General features: G+C 51.8%; 1 protein-coding gene across 1 annotated transcript; it reads right to left on the reverse strand.

Moving 5' to 3' along the window:
* Positions 1-306: 306 nt before the first annotated feature.
* On the reverse strand, positions 307-19,591 carry Dchs1 (dachsous cadherin-related 1). The gene is made up of 20 exons (XM_031387761.1): positions 17,699-19,591; positions 12,846-13,034; positions 12,522-12,753; positions 12,151-12,387; positions 10,884-11,909; positions 10,543-10,736; positions 10,227-10,323; positions 9,967-10,124; positions 8,928-9,792; positions 8,597-8,836; positions 8,349-8,474; positions 7,658-7,867; positions 5,710-6,588; positions 5,487-5,600; positions 5,128-5,339; positions 4,885-5,039; positions 4,581-4,711; positions 4,213-4,496; positions 3,730-3,868; positions 307-3,392 (listed from the first exon to the last, which is right to left on the reverse strand). Exons 1-20 carry the CDS (start codon positions 19,475-19,477, stop codon positions 781-783), a joined length of 9,879 nt encoding a protein of 3,292 aa, XP_031243621.1. The 5' UTR covers positions 19,478-19,591; the 3' UTR covers positions 307-780.
* Positions 19,592-22,507: the final 2,916 nt, after the last annotated feature.

A 22,507-nucleotide genomic window follows, 5' to 3' on the forward strand; every position in this document is an offset into this window, starting at 1 on the left:
TAAGGTTGGGGATTTCTTCACTTACCTGCTCTTACTAACCACATCTTATTCCAGACCCTCAGGCTTAGGACTCTAGACTGCTTCCTACTCAGTCTCTGCAGGAAATCACTGCAGTTCAAGTCCTGACCACGTTAGAGGGAAAAGCTGCAGAGAGCCCAAGGCTGGCTTCTGAGCTCCCAATGCCAACTCTACTCCCAATGTCCTGATGTCTGCCTTCCCTCTCTGGGCCTCCTTGGCTACTGTGCCAGCTATCCACAGGGCTACGCCAGTGACTTCTGGTTACCCTGACAGAATAGAGCCAGAGGCTGGATACAAACTGCAGTTTATTAAGGCTCCAGAGTGAGAATTGGCACTTGTTCTGGGCAGGGGCAGGGGTGTCAGAAGAACCCAAGAGAGCTGGGCCCAAACAGGTTGGAGGGACCCCCCCATCCCCCTACCCCCCAATAAATAAAGTCTCAGCTCCATCACAGGGTGCTGGTGCAGGGCAGGAAGTCTTGGCTGAAGAGAACCCAAGGCTGTTGCCTCATTCTTATTTCTCTCCACACTGGATCTGGCCACAGGTCAGTGACCAAACAGGCCCTCTGTGGTCCTAGTGCTGAGGAGATTGAGGAGAAATGTGGGACCTGTCCCAATTGTAAGAGTTTGGGGTGGAGAGCTGGGGACTGGTGGTGGCCTCCCCGTGGCCAGTCATGGTCCGAGGCTGCCCAGGGCAGGCTGAGAATGGGGCCTGCTTTGGGGACACTGGACGTGTCCCAGGTCGGGGCCCAGTTAGGGCCACAGTTAGATGCGCAGCTCTGTGTCATCCGGAGGCTCCAGGCCAGACTCTGTGCTGAGTGCTGAAGCTGAGGGGCCCTGGGCTACCCCGAATGGTGAGACAACGGGAGAGCGAGCAGCCAAAGGAGACAGTGAGGGTGAGAAGCTGGGGGACATGGCAGCTGAGGAGAGGGAGCCTTCGTGGCTGATAGGGGATCGGTGCGAGGCTGGTGGGAAGATGGCCCGGGCTACAGCTGTGCTTGCAGGCTTTGGGGGAACAGACTTGGCTCCTGGGTGTGCCACAGCAGTGATGAGGGGTGGTGGGTCAATACGGGGAGCAGGAGGACACGGACGAGCTTCATCCTTGAGCCGAGCAATCTCTGTGAAGACACTGGCCAGAGGCTGGAACTGAGGGCACCAGCTCAACAGGTAGTCCCAGTTATAGCTGCCACGGAGCTCCTCCTCACCAGCCACGATGGCTGTCAGTGCTCCAGCTACACATGGCTTCCCATCTGCTGGGAAGCCATAGTCCCCAGTGGGTGCAGGGCTCAGGCCACAGCCCCCCAGGAAGGCTGTCGCAGTGGCCGGAGGCCCCTCCTCTCGGTACAGAGTGGCTCCTGCACCTGGCAGCAGCAACCCTGCCTTTCTACCCTTGTACCAGGTGTCAGGGGCAGGAGGCTCACAAGACGTGTCACTCAATCCATCTGCATCCTGCTGGATGCCGGAGTCAGGGCCTCGGGCAGCCAGGGAGGAGGCCACACTGGCCACACGGGGAAACTCGTTGATCATGCGGATCTCATCATCCTCTGCAGCCTCCGCTGAGCCCCTGCCACTTGAATGTGATGGGTCCAGGGAGCCACCACGAGGGTAGGGACCTCCGGCTCCTGGCCCACCATAGCTGGGGAGAGTCTGATGGTACAGATGCTCAGAGGGTGGAGGACTGGGAGGTTCCCGACCCAGTTTCTGTAAAGAGCTACTGGCTATGGGTGCTGTCTGTGACATAGGGCCAGGGGCTGCCTCAGCCTTTCGGCTTCGTGCCCGAACAAGGCCCAGGACCAGAGCGGCCAGGGCAAGCACCACCACAACTCCCAAAGAGGCTGCCACAGCCCCAACCAATAGCAAGTTGAGGTCAGGCGCCAGGCCTAGAGCAGTGTGGGTGATATCCACAGTCACGGGCACTGTGGCACTCCGGGATCCAGGTAGAGGCCCTCTTGCTACTACCTCCAGCCTTAACTCCCGAGGTGCTTCACGTCGGGTCCGGCCCCCACCCCCAGAGGTGGTCGTTCCACTTCCTGGTGCCCGACTGTCCACTCGCAAGTACAAAGCACCTGTTGTCTGGTTGATACCAAAATAGGGGGAAGAGGTAGTGAGCGAGTAGAGCACCAGACCATCGGCACCTCCATCCTCATCTGTGGCCTGCACATGGCCCAGGCTGTGGCCACGCTGGGCACCTTCTGGCACTTGGAAATGGAAAGACGGAGCCATGAATACAGGGTCATATTCATCTTCTCCAGTAATCAGCACTGACACAGTGACAGACGCTGAGAGATTCCCAGCATCAGCAGCACCCACGAGTAGACGGAAGCTTCCTGTGTGCTCGTAGTCAAAAGGCACCCGTGCCCGCAATTCCCCTGTTGAGCTGTTCAGTGAAAATGCCTCACGACCCTCGGGCCCTGACACTACCTCCAACAGGCTATATCGGAGTCTACCAAAAGTCCCAGCATCCCCATCAATTGCATGTAGTGTGGTCACAAGAGTGCCTGGAGGCTGATTCTCAGCAAGGCTAGTACTGAGCAGACTCAATGGGAAGGTTGGGCCATGGTCATTCACATCCTGGACCTCAACTGTCACTGGTACCAAAGCAAAGTGTGTTCCAGCAGGGTCAGCTGCCTGCACCACAAGCTGATGTTGAGCCTGGGTTTCACAGTCCAGAGGGCGGGCCAGCCTCAGAGCACCAGAGTTCTCATCCAGCTCAAAGAGGCCCAAAGGGTCGCCTGAGCTAAGGGTGAAACGCACAAGGCCATAAGGTCCGGGGTCAGCATCAGAGGCCTCCACATGCATTAGCTCAGCTCCAACAGGCATGTCCTCAGGTACCGTCACACGGTAGGATGCTCGGGTAAAGACAGGTGGATTGTCATTGACATCCAGTACAGTGACAGTCACTGGCACGGCTGAACTGCGGGGTGGCTGTCCCCGATCAGCTGCAGCCACAGTTAAATTGTACTGTGTCAGGCTTTCAAAGTCTAGAGGCTCAAGCAACACTAGGCAACCCAAAGCCTGGGGACCTGGTCCAACGCTGTCCCCGACCTCAGCCAGACGGGGTTCCAGCTGGAAAACTCGGCCCCGATTGCCACTGATGATGCTGTAGTCCACAGTAGCATGGGTGCGGCTTCCATCAGCATCTGTGGCCTCCAGGGTGAGCAGGGTGGAACCAGGGGGCAAATCTTCAGACACAGCGACACGGTAGTGTGGCAATGTGAAGCTTGGGGCATGGTCGTTCTGGTCCTTCAGTTGCACATGCACCGTGGCCTGTGCTGTCCGGCCTGGAGCCCCATGGTCTCGGGCTTCCAGCACCACATCCACCACTCCCGGTCCCTCATGACCCAAGGCCATTGCCCCTACTGTTGTGAACAGAGTTCCTGAGATGAGAAGGGGAGGGAAAGAAACAAGAATTCAGCAATGTCACTGTGTCAACAAGAGCTATTCTCCAGGCAATGGCTTTGGGAGTCAGACTCGGTAGAAATGGCCCATGTGCTGGGACAGCATGCAGTGTCCTCAAGTATTCAAAGTTCAGGAAACAGCTTCTAGACATACAGTCAGGAGGGACTTTTCATTAAAGAGAGGGTGGAGTGGATGCCCTTGCTGGGACAGAGATCCAGGAAATAATATGATAAAGTAACCAATTTTAGAACCTGAGTGCCAAATATAAACCAATAGCATCAATGGTAAAGGGATTAGATTATGGGAAAGACATACCATTGTTGGGGTCGACACGGAAGCCCTCAGCAGGAGAAGCCAGATGGTAGGATATGTGACCATTAGCACCGGAGTCTCTGTCGGTGGCAGAGACAGAGAGAATGGCACTCCCCGGAGGGGTGTGCTCCAGCATCATTACCTGAGGTGTAACAGAAAGTATTCACCGCCAAGCTTCCCGGCTGCCCTACCCCTTAGCCTAGGAGCTGGAGCTTGGTCCTATGAACTGTGCATGGTGTCCAGCTTAGGACCATACACCTTAGCATCAGAGCGAGAACTGCCCACTCTCTCCCTTCTCACCACTGGATGCAGAACTTGGATGCCGTTCCTAGGACTTGGAAAGCCAGCCTAAAATGGGACTCTCTCCACCCATCCTAAGATCAACCTTAACATCCAGTCCATTCTGGCCACTTCTACCTCTGTCCCATTGCTCCAACAGGAAGAACCCCGGACCCAGGTATGGGGACATCCAGACAGAGCTGGTACCTGGTAGAGGCTTTGTGAGAAGGTAGGTACATTGTCATTGACATCTTCCACGAGCACTGTGAGGTTGGCATGGCCCTCGTGGGGCCCATCATGTGCCAGCAGCTGTAGGTGGTAGTGGTCACACTGCTCAAAGTCCAGGGGTCCCGTGAGGGAGACACGTCCTCCATACCGGCCAATACTGAAGGGATCCTGAGGTCCAGATGGGCTCAGCACATACCATAGCACTGGTCCAGAGTCCACATCATTTCCAGTCACCTGTGCGATCTCTGAGCCCAACAGTGCATCTGCAAAACCCAAGGGAAAGGTGATTGCAGACATATCCTCACCCCGGGGAGCCATTCGTACCTCTTGTTTTATTCAACCCTCACCTTCTGACACTCGGAGCTCCCAGGGCTGGGGGATGGTGGGGCGATTGTCATTGGTATCGATGACCATCACTGTCAGGGTAGCTGAGCCCACCAGTGCTGGGCTTCCTCTGTCTGTGGCCATCAGTACCAGCCTAGACACAGAGCATAGTCAGGGAGCAGGGCCTAGAAATAGGAGTGAACCCTGGGAAGGGCAAGGAGGACTCAGGACAAAGCATTGGTGTGACTTGGGGACTGAGAGAAACCCGAGACACAGCTTGAATACATACAGACTTGGGGTCTCGGACCCACAGGTGCCAGGTCTCACCGTGTTTCAGCCCAGATTTCCCGGTCCAGGATGGCTGTGGTTGTGATAGTGCCTGTGGCTGGGTCTACATGGAACAAGCCCCGTGCTGGCTGGGATGCAGCCAGACTGTAGGAGATCTGTCCTCCAGAGCCTTGATCCAGGTCATCTGCTTCCACCTGGTGGGTGTAGAAGATTGCTGACCCTGGCTTGGCCACAGGTAAGCCTGACCAGCCCTGTCCCTTATCTTCCCATCACGCCCCGCACCTGCAGCAGGGGTCCCTCCAAGGGTCGGGACTCTGGCAGGAAAGCCACGTAGTGAGGCCGCAGGAAACGGGGAGCGTTGTCATTGGCATCTTGAAGGGTCAGGGTCAGCACGGAGAAAGCAAAGGCTCCTCCACTCTCTGCCTGTAGCACCAGCCGTAGCCGTGGGCTTGTCTCAAAGTCGAGTCCCTCTGCTGAGCGCACTGTGATGGCTCCTGTGGGGGATGGGCCGCATCAGTGATAGCTCCTTTCCTTGTTCTGGAGCCTCTTTCTCTAAAGGGAACTCCTCCCACCAAGAAGTCCTCTGGCCCAGAGAACCTACTCCCCAGGGGCCTTTCCCCCTCCTCTGCTCCTGTTCCTACCTGTGCTAGGTTGGATGGAGAATATCCCTCTCTCATTCCCACTGAGAATGCTATACGTAATTGGTCCATTTGAGCCTCCTGAATGGACAGCCTTTGGGGAGATAACTGGAGTCCCTGTAGGGAAGACAAGAGAGGAAATGTGGTATTGGCTGAACTATGGTCACTACAGTGCCAATGATTAACCTCCTGGCCTCCCAGGGATTCAGTGTAACCAGGGACCCACCTGGTGGTGCATTTTCACGGAGCACAGCCTCATTACTAGCCCTGGGAAAGCGGGGTCCACGCTCAGGCTCTCCCTGTATTCCAACAATGACCACACCAGTGGCAGAGCGAGCTGGGCGGCCAAGGTCGGTAGCCACAATGAAGAGGACTCGATCCCGGGGTCCAAGAGCTGCAGGGGATCGAGCCACACGGATTTCACCAGTGTAAGAGTCCACAGTGGTACCAGGTGGTGGTGTGCCTGCCAGCCGGTATAGAATGGAGGCATTGGCACCAGCATCTCGATCTTCAGCTCGAAGCGTGGCCAGAGCCAGAGTTGGTTTGTTGAGGCTAGGGCCTGGGCGGGGTAGGCGAAGGCGCAGAGGACTGGTGGGGAAAGCCGGTGCATGATCATTGACATCACGCACTGTGATGGTGATTGGTACTGTAGTGCTCAGAGGCCCAGCAGCTGCACCATCCACTGCGGTCACAGAAAAGGTGTAGCTGGCACAGTGTTCTCTGTCCAAGGCTGTAGCTGTGCTCAGTTCCCCAGAGGTAGGCTCCAGCAGGAAGGCCCCAGCTGTACCTGCACCCAGGTAGTACATCACACGGCCATTGTCCCCATCATCCGGGTCATGAGCCTGTAGTTGCAGCAGTAGGGTCCCTACAGGTGCATCCTCAGGTACCTCCACAGAGTAAGAAGGCACAGGAAAGGCTGGCGCATGGTCATTGGCATCCAGCACTGTCACTGTCACAAGCAAGGTGGCACTGAGGGCTGGCTGGCCTCCATCTCTGGCCTCTATCTGCAGCTGGAATGCTGGCTCTACCTCCCGGTCTAGTGGCCTCATGGTGCCAAACTCCCCAGAAGTGAGATCTAATACAAAGGCGCCTGAAGGGTCCCCATCTGCAGAGAATATGAACACACAGACATGTACATGTTAGCCCATGGGTGGGGGTGCTTCGTAGATAACAGCAGGGATCAAGCAGTAAAAGGGATTGGAAGAAAGAAAAAGAAACCCAAAGATAAAGAGAAAAAAGAAACATCAAGGGCAAAGAAAGACACGATAAACAAACAGGGTGTGATCTTGGAGCCCCCCTAGTGCCTCGGACTCTTTCACTATATGTAAGATCAAAGTATTTTCCTAAAACACTGTCTTGTCTTTTCACTCTCATTTCACAAATATAAAGTGGGGTTTGTGATCGCTGTATGACACTATTACTTGGCTGGCAGAAGTTGTATTTGTGTGCTGTGTTTTACAGAATATTCTAGATAGAAAAAAATAAATGTATTATCAGAAATTCAGTTCCTTCTGGCTACCTTTAGTGGCACTTAAGATCACTGAAACCTCAATACTGTTCAACAATATGTTTGAAATCCTAACATTTTCCTGCGCCTACTTAGAAATAACAAGTGATAGCCTTAATTGTTCCTTCATGATATTTAATTTTTTGGTAAATTTTAATATGAAACACAGTAAATATTGATCCAAAATATGTTACATAAAACTCCTTAGGAGTCTCAAAACTTAAGAGTGTAGCTGGGTTAGTGATATAATCCCAGTTGCTCTGGAGCCTGAAATTGGACATTCATGAGTTCAAGACTGAACTAATAACACTTGAGTAACACAGTTGAAATGCCATCACATACACACAAAGTTTTAAGTCTCTGAGACCCAAAATGTTTGAGGATAATTGACTGTGTGGTATATAAGGAATATAGGATATAAGAATAAAAGGAATATAAGAATAAAGCACAAAATAAATAGGATAAAGAAAATAGGTGTAGAGAAAGGTAACGAGATGGAAGTGCCAGAAGAGGCACCTCAAACACACTGACATTCAGGAAAGACACAGAGGAAGCAAAGACAGACACAAAAATGTTGACAGAAACTGGTGAGGGCCAAGAAGCAGCAAGAACTGGGCAAGTAGGTGCTGTCAGGCAAGGCACTATTGTGGCCCTGGACGCCTCTCACCAAGGATTCGGTACTGTAGCTGTCCATTGAGTCCCCCATCTGGATCAGAGGCTCGTAGTGTGGTAAGGGTTTGGGGGTCCTGGCCTTCAGGCACTTCCAGGGAGAGGTGGGTGTTTCCAAAAGTTGGGGTATGGTCATTTTCATCCTCCACAGTCACTCGCACTGTGACGTGTGTTAACAGCGGCGGCAAGCCCCTGTCCCGGGCATATACTGTGGAGAAACAAAGCCAGCAAGATGTATCCTACCCGGTGCCATGGACAAACCCTTACCACAGTGTTCACACATGTTCACCAGGTGCATGTATAAAACAGAAAACATCTATCTTGGGGCACATACATGGACATACACAACACATGGCAGAAAACGTTCTTTCCTTTCTATGTCTCATGCTGACTACATGCAAGATACAGCTTCAGTTGGAGGCTATGTGACAGGAAAGACAGTAAATTAGGTATCAAGGCCTGTACTCAACTCTCAGCCCTGATACTTCTAAATCCTGTGAATTTGAGCAAGTCGCTTAACCTCTCTGCTAATACAGATATACTTCTCTGCTGAGTGGCTGCAGTATAATCTGGTGGTGACAATATGCACTGGAGAACTAGTGTTGACAGTCTACCTTGATGCTCCCAAAATGTAACAGGAGCTGTGTTGTATACAAACCCTCTAGCTTTTGGAGGTTCTGTCAGTGTACCTGTCAAATTGATCTCCTCCTGCTCCTCCCGGTCCAGAGCCCTCAGAGTCGTGAGAACTCCAGTGTTTGGGTCCAGAGAGAAGCTCTCGCCAGAGACACCCCCATAAGTCACTTGTCCATTGGCCCCTGAGGAGAGGCAGCACGGAGGACGATCAGAGGGTAAGTATACTTTTTATTTCCTCACTCCATCCCTCTTAGAATTCACTCCCAATTCCATCCCTGCCAAAATTCATTCCCACAGGTCTTACCAAGGTCAGGGTCAGTTGCCTTCAGAGTGAGCAGAGAAGTGCCAGGTGGACTGTTCTCACGAAGGATGACGTTGTACTCCTGCTGAGGGAAAGCGGGTGCCTCGTCGTTGACATCAACAACACTGACGGTCAGGAGCTGAGTGGATGAACGTGGCGGGGAACCATGATCCAAGGCCACCACTGTCAGTACGTGCTCTGCTCGTTGTTCACGGTCCAAAGGCCGCACCACGGACAGCGCTCCTAGGCAACAGTAAGGTGGTTGGTAGCCAGCTTTAGCTTTCCTCGCATTTCAGCACCCTCTGCGCCTCCCCATCCCGGGCCCTACTCTCACCAGTGGTCGCATGTAGCCGGAAGTGGCCGTCCCCTCCAGCCGCAAGGCGATAGGACACACGGGCAGCTTCCCCCAAGTCTGGATCCCGAGCTACCACGTGCAGCGCTGCGGGCCCGGGCGGCTGATCCTCTGGGAGGCGCACCCTTGATGGGGAGGCGAAGACCGGGGCGTTGTCATTTTCATCCGTGACAAAGACGCGCGCCGAAACGCGTGCTGCCCTGCGGCGGCTGGCATTGGCTGGCCGGTCGGTGGCTTCCACCAGCAGTAACAGCGCGGGTGTGGTCTCCCGATCCAGACCACGAGGAGCGCTGAGCGCCCCGGTGCGAGCGTCCAAGCGCAGGGCGGGCACCGGAGGCTCCTGCCTCAGCAAGCGGTATCGCACGTCACTGTTGGGACCTGGGCCATCCGCATCCGATGCACGGAAAGTGTACAGCGTGGCACCGGGGTCGGGGTTCTCAGGTAGCGCCAGGGCCAGGGGGTCGCGCGCAAAAGCGGGCGCGTGCTCGTTCTCGTCCTGTACTCGCACCTGCACTCTCAACAGCCGCGCGCCTGCGCCTCCCGGCCCCTCGGCGCGCACTGTGAGCGCGCGCCAGGCCGGCCCAGCCTCGAAGTCCAAGGGACGCGCCAAGTACAGGCGACCTGAGGCTGAGTCCAGCGCGAAGGTGCCCTCGGGGTCCGCGCCACCAACCAGAGTATAGGTGAATACGCCCACACTAGCTGGCTCCTGCGGGGCCACCGAACCCAACAGGGATCCAGGTCGAAGCCCCTCAGCTGCTGTCACTGTCAGTACTACAGGCACTGTTGCGGCCGCTGAGTCAGCTTCTATGAGATCTGGTGACTCCACCATACGAGTCGAGGGAAGCACCTATTGCATTGCAGAGCAGGGAAACTGAATCAGAAGGATCCGTGGAAAAGCGTGCCATGCTGGTTTAGGGAAGGGTGGTCAGGGTGGACTGACAAAGAGAGAATCTCAAGAATATGGATCTATAAGAGGGGACCCTGAGGCCAGACCAGGGGACTCTAGGGAAGGCAGTCATACCTGCACGAGCAGTTGGAGGCTGGCACTTCGAGGGGGGCTGCCCTGGTCGTGAGCGCTAAGAGTTAGTACATAGTGAGGCCGCTCAGCTCTAACCAGGGATGCTGCTGTGTGCAGCTCCCCGGTGTGAGGATGCAGAGAGAAGAGCTCAGAGCCAGGACCTGGGGACAAGCAGAGAGGAAAGATGAAGTTTTGGCAGCTCGAGCAAAGCGGGCCATGAGAGCTCTGATCACTCCCAGGCTCCCTCCATCCTGCTCCCATACCAGTTAGGGTGTATAGGATGGTCCCGTTCTCCCCCTCGTCTGGATCTTTGGCCTGCAGAGTTGTCACCAGTGTTCCGGGAGGCACTCGGTCTGGTACCTGTGGGAACACAACTCACTTACAGTCGTCTTCTTCCAATGCTTAAAATAATCCAGAATTGGCTTTCATCCATCTATACATAGGGACAACTTTTTTTTCCTTTTGTCTTATACCTGTTCTAGGAGGTGGTCTCTCTTACCTATACTCACAGCTTGATAGGGAGACCCCTCCCCATCTCTCTTATACTACTTCAGAACATGGTCCTGGTGCTTTACATACCTGTACAGGGAGGCCCCCACCAGCAGCCCCTGAAGCCTGCAGGAAGGTAGGATTGTTGTCATTGAGGTCGAGCACTGCGACATGCACAGTGCCTGTGGCACTGCGAGGCGGACTACCCCCATCCTGCACTTGCACCAGCAGCTGGAAGCTGCTCTGCTGCTCTCGGTCCAGGGTTTGGAGTGTAGTCACTTCTCCTGGAAGTGAAGATGGAGATTTGTGATGGGATGTTTAAGGATGCAGAGCCTGGGGACTACCTGATCCTTACAGCCAACATCTGGGCTAGGGACCCTGTCTGGGTATTTGCCAGTCTGAAGATGAGGCTGTGAGGTCTAAGTGCTTACCAGTCTGGGGGTGGATTCGGAAGGCCTTGCTGTCTTCTGAAAGCTGTTGAAGGCTGTAGGTCAGACGCCCATTAGGACCGGAGTCTCTGTCAGTGGCAAAGACTCGGCCTACACTGGTTCCTGGGGGTTGATTTTCTGCTACAGCCAGAAAGGTGGGCCCTTCAGACAAGCGGGGACTGTGCTCATTTTGGTTGAGGATAATGACCCTCACTGTGGCTGTGCCTGTCTGTTGCCCTAATTCAGCTTTGGAACCGGACACAGCCATCACCTTCAAAGTGTACAACTCCTGGGACTCACGGTCTAGTGCCGTCCGTACCCACAGCCACCCACTCTGTGACTCTAGGCCAAAGGGGTTACTGGCTCCATCTGCTGCAAGATGGTAAGTGACAGGGCTCCCATCTGGTGCCTGGGCCTGCACTTGCAAGATCTGAGTTCCAGTGGTAGTGCCCGAGGGCAAGTCCACACGGTAGGTAGGGCTGTCAAATCGTGGAGCCAGCCCATGGATTCCCAAATCCTGTATCACCACACGAAGTCGAAAGTGGCTGGTGCGTGGTGGGGAGCCTCCATCCCGGGCCTCCACCTCCAACTCATGGGCTGGTCCCCCTGGAGGCCCCAGAGGTCCCATGAGGCGGACATGGCCTGTGGTAGGGTCCACAGTGAACAATCCATCACCCCCAGCAAGTAGACTAAAGGTGACTCTACTGTTAGCTCCTGAGTCAGGGTCTAGAGCTCGAAGCGTATAGACAGGAGTCCCTGGAGCAGTGTTTTGTGGCAACAATACAGTGTCTTCAGGTGTAGGGAAGGCAGGAGAGTTATCGTTCACATCATCCAGCAGCACACGGATCCGAGCCACAGCAAAAACTGGGGGGATTCCACTGCCTGCTTGAACTTCTAGCTCTAGGACAGGTCCTAGAAGCTCCCGGTCCAGAGGGCGAAGTGTTTTTAATAGCCCGGATGGTGAATCTAAGGAGAAGAGCCCTCTGGGGTCCCCACCTGATAAGGTGAGGGTCACAGGCCCCAAGCGACCTAGGAAGAAAGAGAGAGACATTAGGAAAGAGGTAGGGGTCACCTGTTAATCTCAAGAAGGCCAGGTCCCACATTTGTGCTTCACAGAATATTCAGAAAGGGGCAGGTGTTGGTAGGGAAACTGGCTGGCATTAGGGTGGTATTCGTGTGCCATATTGTTTTGTATTAGAGCTCCCTGTGGTATGCTGTTCTAGGGTCACCCTGAGATGGTATCAGAAGACTGTACAGGGCTCTCTGATACCTGGTGGGTTGTGTGCCTGGACTATGCCCACACTGGTGCCTGGTGCCACATCCTCTGGCACTGAAAAAACATACTGCAGTTGCTCAAATATAGGTGGTGTGGGGGTTCCAGGAACAATGCTGATGTTGACTCGGGCAGTGGGTTCTGCTTGCAGGCCACCTCCATCCTGAGCCCCGATCTCCAGCTGCACCACAGAACTAGCTCGTCTGCCTAAGGGCCAGGCTACTGTCAACAGCCCTGGAGAAGGAAGAGAAGCAAAAGTAGACGGAGAAATGAATAGTGGAAGGTCCTGGAAATAGGAGACAATATATTATTTAGGTAAGTGGGGAAAGGAGGCTGGTAGCAGGTCCTGGTGATAGGAGGATCCTCACCTGAGTGTGCATCCAATGCAAAGAGTGGGGGACTGTTGCCAGCCAGGATGTGGTAGGAGAGTCGTCCATGGGGTCCCTGGTCAGGGTCATGGGCATGTACCCTCAGCACAGCTGTGCCTGGTGTGCTCTGAGCACTCAGACTGGCAGCATACTCCCGTGGATAAAACTGAGGTGGGTTGTCATTCTCGTCTGCCACAAATACCTTCACGTACACCATGGACTTGAGGCCTCCCTGGTGGGACATGTAGCCATCAGTCAGTAGGCCTTGTCTAACTTTGGTAAGAACTCTACCCCAATCTCCTTGGCCAAGGTCTGTTTACTTACCCCATCGATAGCCGTCACCGTGAAGTCAAAGCTTGAAGGTCCCTGGTCACGGTCCAGGGTCCGGGTGGTACACACATCACCACTGTGGGCATCGATGCGGAATGGGGGAGATCCAGAAGCTCCAAGCCCAGCACCCAAGGAATAGGAAAGGAGGCCGAATGGGCCACTGTCAGCATCTGTGGCTGTCACCTGGGGAGAGGCTGGGGTGAGTGATGCTCCCTCTTGCTGGTCAGAAAAGGAAGGGCTAAATGGAGATGCACAGAGGACTAGAACCTGAGCTGAAACCCAAGCCCAAGCCAGATCCCACCACTTAGGTTCCTGGGAGGCTCTGGTTACAATTGTTTTTTTGTTAAATAGCAAATAAGACCCTGCCAAGGCTGATCCTTGGAAACAGCTCTTTACTGTGGCTGTGGGCCCAGATATCCTGGGAGACAGACTTTCTTCAGCATGAATCCCTGTGGGCAGCAGCACAGCTGCACTCATCAATGGGTAACCTTATTTGATGTGTGTTTGAAGGCACTTTAATATATAGTGTTGATTCATTAGCATTGCCTTCCCAGACACAATACAGTAACAATGCAGCCACAGTACACCTAGGTACTAAAACTCATGCCTGACCAAAGCTCATCTAAGCATGCATTTTATTCTAAAAGGCACACCACAGCCTTCTACTGCACTCAGTAAAACACTACTGATCTACTTGGGGGTTGTTTTGAGTGACAGAATCACTAGTAAAAAGCACAAGCATGCCACAAAAAGTGTCACTGAAATGGAACTCAATCAAGTTCACTTGATCACAGGATGAGAACTGTGACAGGAAGCAAAAAGTTACCCGCCTCAGCCTCACCGTAGGAACCTACAGATCAGGTGACTCGTCTCTACACGGGGGGTTAACAAATACATTTTACAGAGAGTAGCAAATCTGCATATAATGAGGACCAAGTACAAAGTCAAGTGCCAAGGACAGCAGCCCCTAATTCCAGAGGATCACAGGAAACTGCTAGCCTCATCAACTGTCCTGTCCTGTTGTTTTAAGATGGGGATTTCACTATGCAGCTCAGGCTGGCCTTAAACTCAGGATCCTCCTACCTCCCCCAGCTAGTATGTCCTAGTCAATCCCAGCATATATGTCTGATCTTTACAAAGAGCATTCATTGCACCGTTGAATCCCATCACTACAGGGTCTGCTCTGGGATTTCTGGATGTGGCTTGTGCACTTTTAGCCTAGGTACACTGTACAGGCTCTGTGCACATTTGTACATAGAATGAATAGGCATCGTATCACCCTGCTTTGTAACAAAACTTTCTTTCACGCTAAGTTTTACTCATTGGGTGCACACTAGGCCCTCCATAGTGGGCTAGCTGGTGGCTGACTGCTGCAGGCAGTGACAAAGTGCTCTTTGTGGGCAGAGTGACCTCAGGGTCATGATATGCTGCAGGAGGAAGCTGCAGAGTTCCCCTTCTCAGCCAGAAAATGTGCTCAGAAAGAAAGCTGGCCAGGGATTTCTGATTGTTGCCCAGGCCCTTGACAGAAATGATCTGTGCCATTGTTTATCCTCCTGAGAGACATTAAGACCTTGCCATGGCTGAACCCTGGAAACAGCTCCAACTCTTTCCAGTGGCTGTGGGCCCAGATATCCCAGGAGACGGACTTCCCCCTTGCGTCTATCCCCACAGGGAGCAGCACAGCTGCAGCTACCTTCAGGAGCTGTCAAACACCTCGTCCCTGACTCTGTTGCAGGAAAAAGAAAAGCAATAAACAGCAGTTGGGGGGGGGGGGCGTTGTCAGGAAGTGAGCCCTAAAAGGCTCAGGGGCCATTGACTGGAAATGACCAAGACAAAGTGAATTTCCTGAACCCCTGCTCAGGGGTTTCTCGGTAAATGCGGACTGTTCTCAGTGGGTTCTCCCATGCTCCCACGCTGTTAGAAACCTCATTGCCTCTTCTCATATCTGCACTTGACCCCGGCTCTCAGCAGAAGCATTATTTCAAGGACAAAAGAGAGACCGTTTTTTATGAACCTTCCTACTAGACTCTAAAATTACTGTATGGTCCCATCCTGACACCCCTCCTTGGTGTGCCTCCTGTTTTGATCTCTTGCTACTATAATAATCTGCTTCTCTTCCTACTGGCTCCTGGTTCATCCTGTTCCCTGGACTCTTTCCTTGGCCTTTTTTTTTTTTTTTCATCCTGCAGGCCTCTTTCAGTTTCCCAGCCCCAGGAACTATCTCTAATAAGCTCTAAGCTTAGGGGACCATTCCCCTAGGCTGAAAACTTGTGCATCCAGATGCCTGTTCAACATCTCCACCTGCATGTCCCACAGTGGCCTTAAATCTAAACTGTCCAACACTAAACCCATGATCCTTTCAAGCCTGCTGACTCTTCCATCCACTTACTTAAGCCAGAAGTTAGTTCTTCCTTTTCCCTTGCCTGGAATATCAATCAACCTGAGATTCGATAAGTCGTCATTATCACCCCTACATTGAGTGTCTCTCCATCTGAGCCATCCCTCCCTTGGACTATTCTGATCCCCTTCTTAAAGATATCTGACCCATCAACCCATACTCCTGACATTTTAGGCTAGATTTTTTTCTTTCTTCCCCTTTCCCCCCTTTTTAATGCTAGATGCTACTGTGAATTACATCATGGTTAACAGCATCCCGGGGTCTCTACCTACTGGATCCTGGGAGCATCTCATCACTTCTAACAATACTAGATGTCTAACTATTGCTCAATGTCTCCTCTGGAATGTAAAACAGCCCCCAGCTGTAAACCACTACCCTATGCTGACAACAAGTTGAGAGATAAATTTGATCATATTCCTCCTGTACTTAAAAACAAGAAAACTTTAGGGCTGGAGAAATGGCTCTGTGATGAAGAGCACTGGCTATTCTAGAGGCCCCGGGTTCAATTCCCAGCACCCACATGGCAGTTCGCAACTGTCTGTAAGTCCAGCTCCAGTGCATTCAACACCCTCACACAGAAGTCTGTTGGGTAAAGACACCAATTCACATAAGTAAATAAATAGCTTCAATGCTTTACATAGGGAAAACATTGGCTTGCTTGGCTTGCTTTGGGCTCTGATTGGCTGGCCTCCTGTATAGTCTCACCTTCTCATCTCACATCTCAAGCTTCAGCAATACTGAACTACTCGGAGCCCTTTAACAAAGTCAGGTTCTTTCACTCCTCTGTATGTGTCACCTGGCCTGGGACCTTTCACCTGTCTGATCATTCACGAACTCTCTCTTATTCTTTAGCTCTCCATTCAAGTCCCTGTGCTTTGGGGAAACTTCTGCACTGCTTACTACCCTACTATGGAAGTTTTCTTAACGCGACAAGCTATTTCTTTGTAAATTAAGGCTTATTTCAACCTGGGCTTATTCATTACTACATTCTGTATCCCTAATACAGTGACTGGCATATGTGGCAGATGTTTAATAAATGTACATTGCATAAATCAAATGTTAAGCCTTTGTAGCAGTTATGAATTCCCAGTGGTCATTTTTGTCTTTCCTTCATTGTTTCTAACAGCAAAAACTCTAGGAAACCACCTGGAGAGTTGTTCTTGGGCTTCGGAAACTAGCCGGGAGAGGAAAAGTTTGGAAGCAATAATCCACTGGCCCTGGCCAAGAGAGTGCACACATGTGAGAGTGGGTGGTGGAGCCAGACAGCAGAAGCAGGCAAATATCCAGAATCTGGCCAGAAGGCAAGAGATCAGCCAGACCCAGGCACTAGCCTAGAAGTCTGGGCCAGTAGGCAGCCCCTGAGAAGATGCTACAGTCTCTGATGAGACCTCTCTGCCCTCAGTCTTCTCTATGGCAGCTATACTTCATGGGGTCACAAAGCCATCTTTCCAAAAGACAAGCTGGCCTTCCTATGATTTTTAAGAAAAGCCAAAGCCTGTGATCTAGCCTGTTAACTATTTTGTCTTCTCTCCCAGAAACTCCTTTTCATCTCTATAACTGAGACCAGCCCGAACACTGTAGGCTTAACATCGTGGTGTTTATCCAACAGCTTTCTGTAGGCCAGGTGTCTCTGCGCACATCTAGCATGTGCCACCCGCTACAGTGCTAGTTACTGCTGTATCTCCTGCCCGAGAACAGGAATATCTCTTTCCCCTGTTCTCTGCTCTGAGCACATTGCTGGGCTTACAGTGCCCACACATCAATCCCTTCAACCTTAAAGACAGTTAGCTACTTTAAAACCAAAAGCAAACAAATAATCTAATCATGCCCTTCCTAACTCAAAGTTCAAAGTTATTTTCCCAGGAAAAGCAGTAACACATGGTGGCCCAAGATTTCTGCAATATGGTCTCAGACTGCATGCTTAGGCTCCTGTTCTCACCATCTCTCTCCTCATCCCTTGTGAGGTCCTCCCTCTCTGCACACTAGGATCTTACTAGATTGTTCTTATCTTTGCCCTTGACTCCATGTGTCCCATCAAGGCTCCCATCCAAGGGAAGGGATAGAGGCTTCTTCCAGCAGAGTGTGACACCGGCCTAAGCATAGAGCACTCTGTAAATGCTGGTCCGTCCCTTGTGAAACAGAAGCCATGTGGGTGTACAAAAACTCCATCTTTGCAGTTTAAAGACTTTGCGGAGTGTTTCTTTTGTTTCCTGACACTACATAACACTCTTCTTCCATATCTTATCAAGATTACTGCCAAGATTTCTCAACTCTTGCACTCTACACCCATCTTCTCATTACACTACACAGACGTTGGAACTCACAGAACAGGACCAAACCCTTCAGCTTAAGTCACTGTCAACACCTGCAAAGCTAGGATGCTGTCCTGGGGTCCTCTGTGACCCTCAGACCCACTGTTGCCCATGCACTGTGGGCAGGGCCAACCCACCTGCAGGAAACAGGTTCCAGGCTGGGTACCTTCAGGCAGTGAGGCATTGTAGAAAGTCCTCTGGAATTGGGGCTCATTGTCATTCACATCCTGTAAGGCCACACTAACTGTGGCAGAGGAGACTAAAGGGGGCAGGCCTCCATCTGTGGCTACCACAATAAGCTGTGGTTGGGGCTCTAGTTCATAGTCTAATGTGGCAGCTGTGGTGATGATGCCTGAGGTGGGATCAATGGAGAACCAGTGAGTGTGAGTGCCAGGAGCCAGACTGTAGGTGACCTGACCATTGGTGCCTTGGTCAGGATCCCGGGCAGTAACCCGTACCACGAAGCTACCAGGCAACGCAACTTCAGGCAGAGGCTCAGGACGATAGAGCTGGCGATCAAAAGCAGGTGCATTGTCATTGACATCAGTGACATGTAGCACAAAGGCAGCTTCAGCCCGAAGGGGGGGTGAGCCTGAGTCCGTGGCTGTGACTCGCAAGTTATAGACGTCCCTCTCCTCCCGATCCAGCCTTCGAGCCACACACACCAGATAGATGACACTGTCTTGGGTGCTCAGGGCAAAGTGGCCCTCTCCACCCTCTAGGGACACATTGACGTGAGCGAAGTCACCATCATCTGGATCTGACACAGAGATTCGGGCAACAAGCTGTCCAGGTGGGGCAGCCTCAGACACGCGGGGGGAGCCATCAGCACTCAGGAAGATGACAGTCATGGACGGCTGATTGTCATTGGCATCTCGCACATGCACCGTCACAAAAGCTGAACCCAGCTCTGGGTGAGCCCCACCATCCCGTGCCTGCACCACCAGTTCATGAACTCGCCTTTGTTCAAAGTCCAGTGGCCGCTCCAGCCTCAGAAACCCTGTGTGTGCGTCAATGGAGAAGGGTCCATCACCTTCACTCTGTCTCCTGTTGATCTCATAAGTCACAGCCCCATTGGCACCAGCATCAGCATCAGATGCAAACACCTGCAAGACAGGACTTCCAGGGGCCAGACTCTCAGATACCACAGCATGGTATCGGCTTTGATTGAAAGCTGGGGCATGGTCATTGATATCCAGAAGTGTCACATCTAGCAGGGCCTGGGCTCTCCGGGGGGGTGAGCCACCATCATAGGCTTCGAGCTGCAACATGTAGTGTGAGCGGTTCTCCCGGTCCAGTTCCCCAGCAATTACCAGCTCAGGCACTGGAGCTCCACCGGGACCAGGACGTGTCTCCAGTCGAAAGGTCTCTCCAGCCCCATCACCAGAGAGTGCATACCCTTGGGTTCCTAGGCGGCCGGCGTCTGCATCACGGGCAGGCTCCAGTGGGTAGCGTGTACCAAGAGCTGTATGTTCAGGTATCTGCAGGGCAGCCCGAGCCTGAGGGAAAGCTGGCGCATGGTCATTGATATCAGCTACTCTCACTGTAACTTCCACGGTGGCCCCATCGGGAGTGACTGCAGTGAAACGGTAACGGTCTCTCCGCTCGCGGTCCAGGACTCGAGCTGTACGGACCACCCCACTGTGCTCGTCAATAGCGAGGTCTGTGCCTACGCCACTGCCCTCCTGGGCAGAGATGAAGTACATGGGAGGAGGTGCTGTGCCTGGTGGAAGCCCCGCACTGATGTCTCCAATCAGTGTGCCTGCTGGTTGCTCTTCATCTATCTGTAGGTCCAGGCTCCCAGCCTGGCCCCAGCTCCCTGGCACTGTAGCCCCCAACAGCACCAGCAATGGTAACAGAGTCCTGAGGCTCTTCATGGCAGGGCAGGAGAGTGCAACACTCAGCTCCTTCTGCATGGCAGGGCCAGTCCAGCTGAAGCTCCAGCTCCACAGTAGACTCTTAGTCCAGCTTGATTTCAGGGTTTGGATCAGATCCAACTTGGGCTCTAGCTGCAGTTCAGGCTCCCTGACCTAAGAGAAAAGCAGAAGGAAAAGGTCATTACAAGGGAGGATTAAGAGGTCAGAGAGACTGGGAATTTGAACACACCAAATCTTAGACATGCACAGGAACTGCAGGGGCTCCAGCCGCAGCTCATCCATTTCTATCCCTCCCTGGGAATCTACTTCAGGATTCCCCTGAGCCTCCTCAAGTCTGCTCCCTGGCAAAACCTGAACTTTGTCTCTAAGCAGATTATAACATCTCCTATTTTTCAGGACTAAATGCCTACAAACTTTCCTTTTCTATTTCTAAACTTAAAACGGCTGACCTTCGCTTACATTTCTTCTTTGCACTGAGGACTAATACTCCCTTTCTAGCCTCAATAGCCATGCATGTGGTAACCATGCTTGAAATGTCAATCCTTTAGAGCTTCTACTGGTATTTAAATATCCTGTGTTCCGTAGCCCCACTTCACCTTCTAATCTACAAGAGTGAAGTGCCAACTACAAACAATGAATAAAGGGAATGGCTCCTGGTTTCATGGAGCTTATAACCAGGAGTTGAACAGTTGTTACAAATATGATAGGGCTATGAAGAAGTCTTGGAAGCAGGAGAGGATGGAAGGGACTTCACATCATCATGGAGAGCCAAAGTAACATGCAAGTCCAAGAGCCAAACAATTACCAGGTGTTAGCTACACAATGGTGGGCAGAGACGAGGGATATGGGAAGAAGAATTCTGGAAGAGTGAACAGAATTCGGAAGAGCTTAGAGTCCACACTAGAAGAAGGGCTGTGATATCTGGGGGTAGCTGGGAAGCATTGCCCACCGGTGAGGTATTGTGTTGGTGCAGAGTGTATACAGAAGCAGGGCCTCACACACAGCATAATGAAGATAGGACAGGAAGGAGTACTGGTATGGCAGTGTTTCCATGCTAATTTAGATGAGGGTCAGCAAGCAGTGAAGAATGATCAGAGCCTGATGGCTGCTTAAAGGCAGGGGATGAGAAGACGGAGATATTAAGGATGATGGGCAAATTCCTGGTGGAAAACCAACTGGACAAAGTATCCTTAGGTGTCAGACACCGAGAAATAAAACCAGTGAGGGGAGGTGCCTCTGGGAACCCTCTAAGCAAACAAGGGTTTCTAAAGTGGCTAAAGTTCCAGGAGAAGGAAGCCTATGGGTGATGAGCAAGAGCAGAGTCAGTGACAAGGTGGAGCAGAGGCTGATGGGAGGCAGCTGCAGGATGGAATGGGGACCATTCCAAGTTCCGCCTCCCTGTAAGGCTGCTTCATTTGCCCTCTGGGTCACCTCCCTCCCTCCATGGAGAGGCTCCCTTCTCCGTGACATCTCTCCTACTGAGCCAGTCATTGCTTCCTCTTACTGGATCATTCTGCACCGCTGACCACTAATCCTGCAGCCTACTCCTCTGGGCCTTACCACCATTTCTGTCCACGCTTTCCCTGTCCACCTCCCCATCCTCCTTACAAGCTCTTCTCCTCTGTCCAGTCCTTTCAGGACTCTGGCCTAGGCCGTCTTTTGCTATCCTCATAGTCTGACTGGCAGCTTTCCCACTCTTGTGCTTTTGATTCAACCACATCAATCATTTTTATGTCTAATCTATTTGTCAGTGATCTCTCAATCCCCAGCTCTGGAAGTAGTAGCCGTCACCTCAGTCTGATTTTTCACCTGTTTTCTTTCCCATGAATAGAAACATCATCCATTCATGCTTTAAAGTCAAAAATCTAGAAGCTCTATTTGGGTTTTGCTTGTTTGTTTTTACTTTTCTTCAGTCTTAATTTCTACTTTGTTATTAAAGCCTGGCTACTTCCCCCAGGCATGCCTCAGTTCTAGCCTATTTACATGGTTGCCGTCTTAAGCTGAAGCACTGTCAGCTCACCTTTCTATTTCTGCAACAGCTCCTTTCTGATCTCCCTGCTTCTGACCTGGACCCTTTTTTGCTCCGTCGTCACTTCGCCAGAGAGATCCATATGCTTTCCTAACTAGTCTATAGAGGGTTCTCACTGATTCCTGATTCCTGACAGCAGTAAAGTGCTGCGCCTCTACCTCAAAAGGCATGCAGACACACATATGCACAGACACACATAAGCACAGACACATACATATGCACAGACACACACATATGCACAGACACACATATGCACAGGCACACATAAGCACAGACACATTCATATGCACAGATATACACATATGCACAGACACACATATGCACAGACACACACATATGCACAGACACACATATGCACAGACACACATATGCACAGACACACACATATGCACAGACACACATATGCACAGACACATATATGCACAGGCACACATAAGCACAGACACATACATATGCACAGACACACACATAAGCACAGACACATACATATGCACAGACACACACATATGCACAGACACACATATGCACAGACACACACATATGCACAGACATACATATGCACAGACACATATATGCACAGGCACACATAAGCACAGACACACATATTCAGAGACACACATATGCACAGACACATACATATGTACAGACACACATATGCACAGACACACATATGCACACACACATATGCACAGACACATACATATGCACAGACACACATATGCACAGACATACATATGCACAGACACATACATATGCACAGACACACATATATGCACACACACACATATGCACAGGCACACATAAGCACAGACACATACATATTCACAGACACACATATGTACACACATACATATGCACAGACACATACATATGCACAGACACACACATATGCACAGACATAATATGCACAGACACATATATTCAGAGACACACATATGCACAGACACATACATATGTACAGACACACATATGCACAGACACACATATGCACAGACACATACATATGCACAGACACACATATGCACAGACATACATATGCA

This window comes from Mastomys coucha, unplaced genomic scaffold, assembly GCF_008632895.1.
Source record: "Mastomys coucha isolate ucsf_1 unplaced genomic scaffold, UCSF_Mcou_1 pScaffold21, whole genome shotgun sequence".
Lineage (NCBI taxonomy): Eukaryota > Metazoa > Chordata > Mammalia > Rodentia > Muridae > Mastomys > Mastomys coucha.

Excerpts from the sequence above, each read along its gene's own strand:
- Dchs1 (XM_031387761.1), bottom strand. The coding sequence starts at position 19,477 with ATGCAGAAGGAGCTGAGTGTTGCACTCTCCTGCCCTGCCATGAAGAGC. Across the intron at positions 10,125-10,226 it reads CATCCTATACACCCTAACTG|GTCCTGGCTCTGAGCTCTTC; the intron begins GTATGGGAGCAG and ends GCTTGTCCCCAG. Across the intron at positions 9,793-9,966 it reads GCCTCCAACTGCTCGTGCAG|GTGCTTCCCTCGACTCGTAT; the intron begins GTATGACTGCCT and ends GCAATGCAATAG.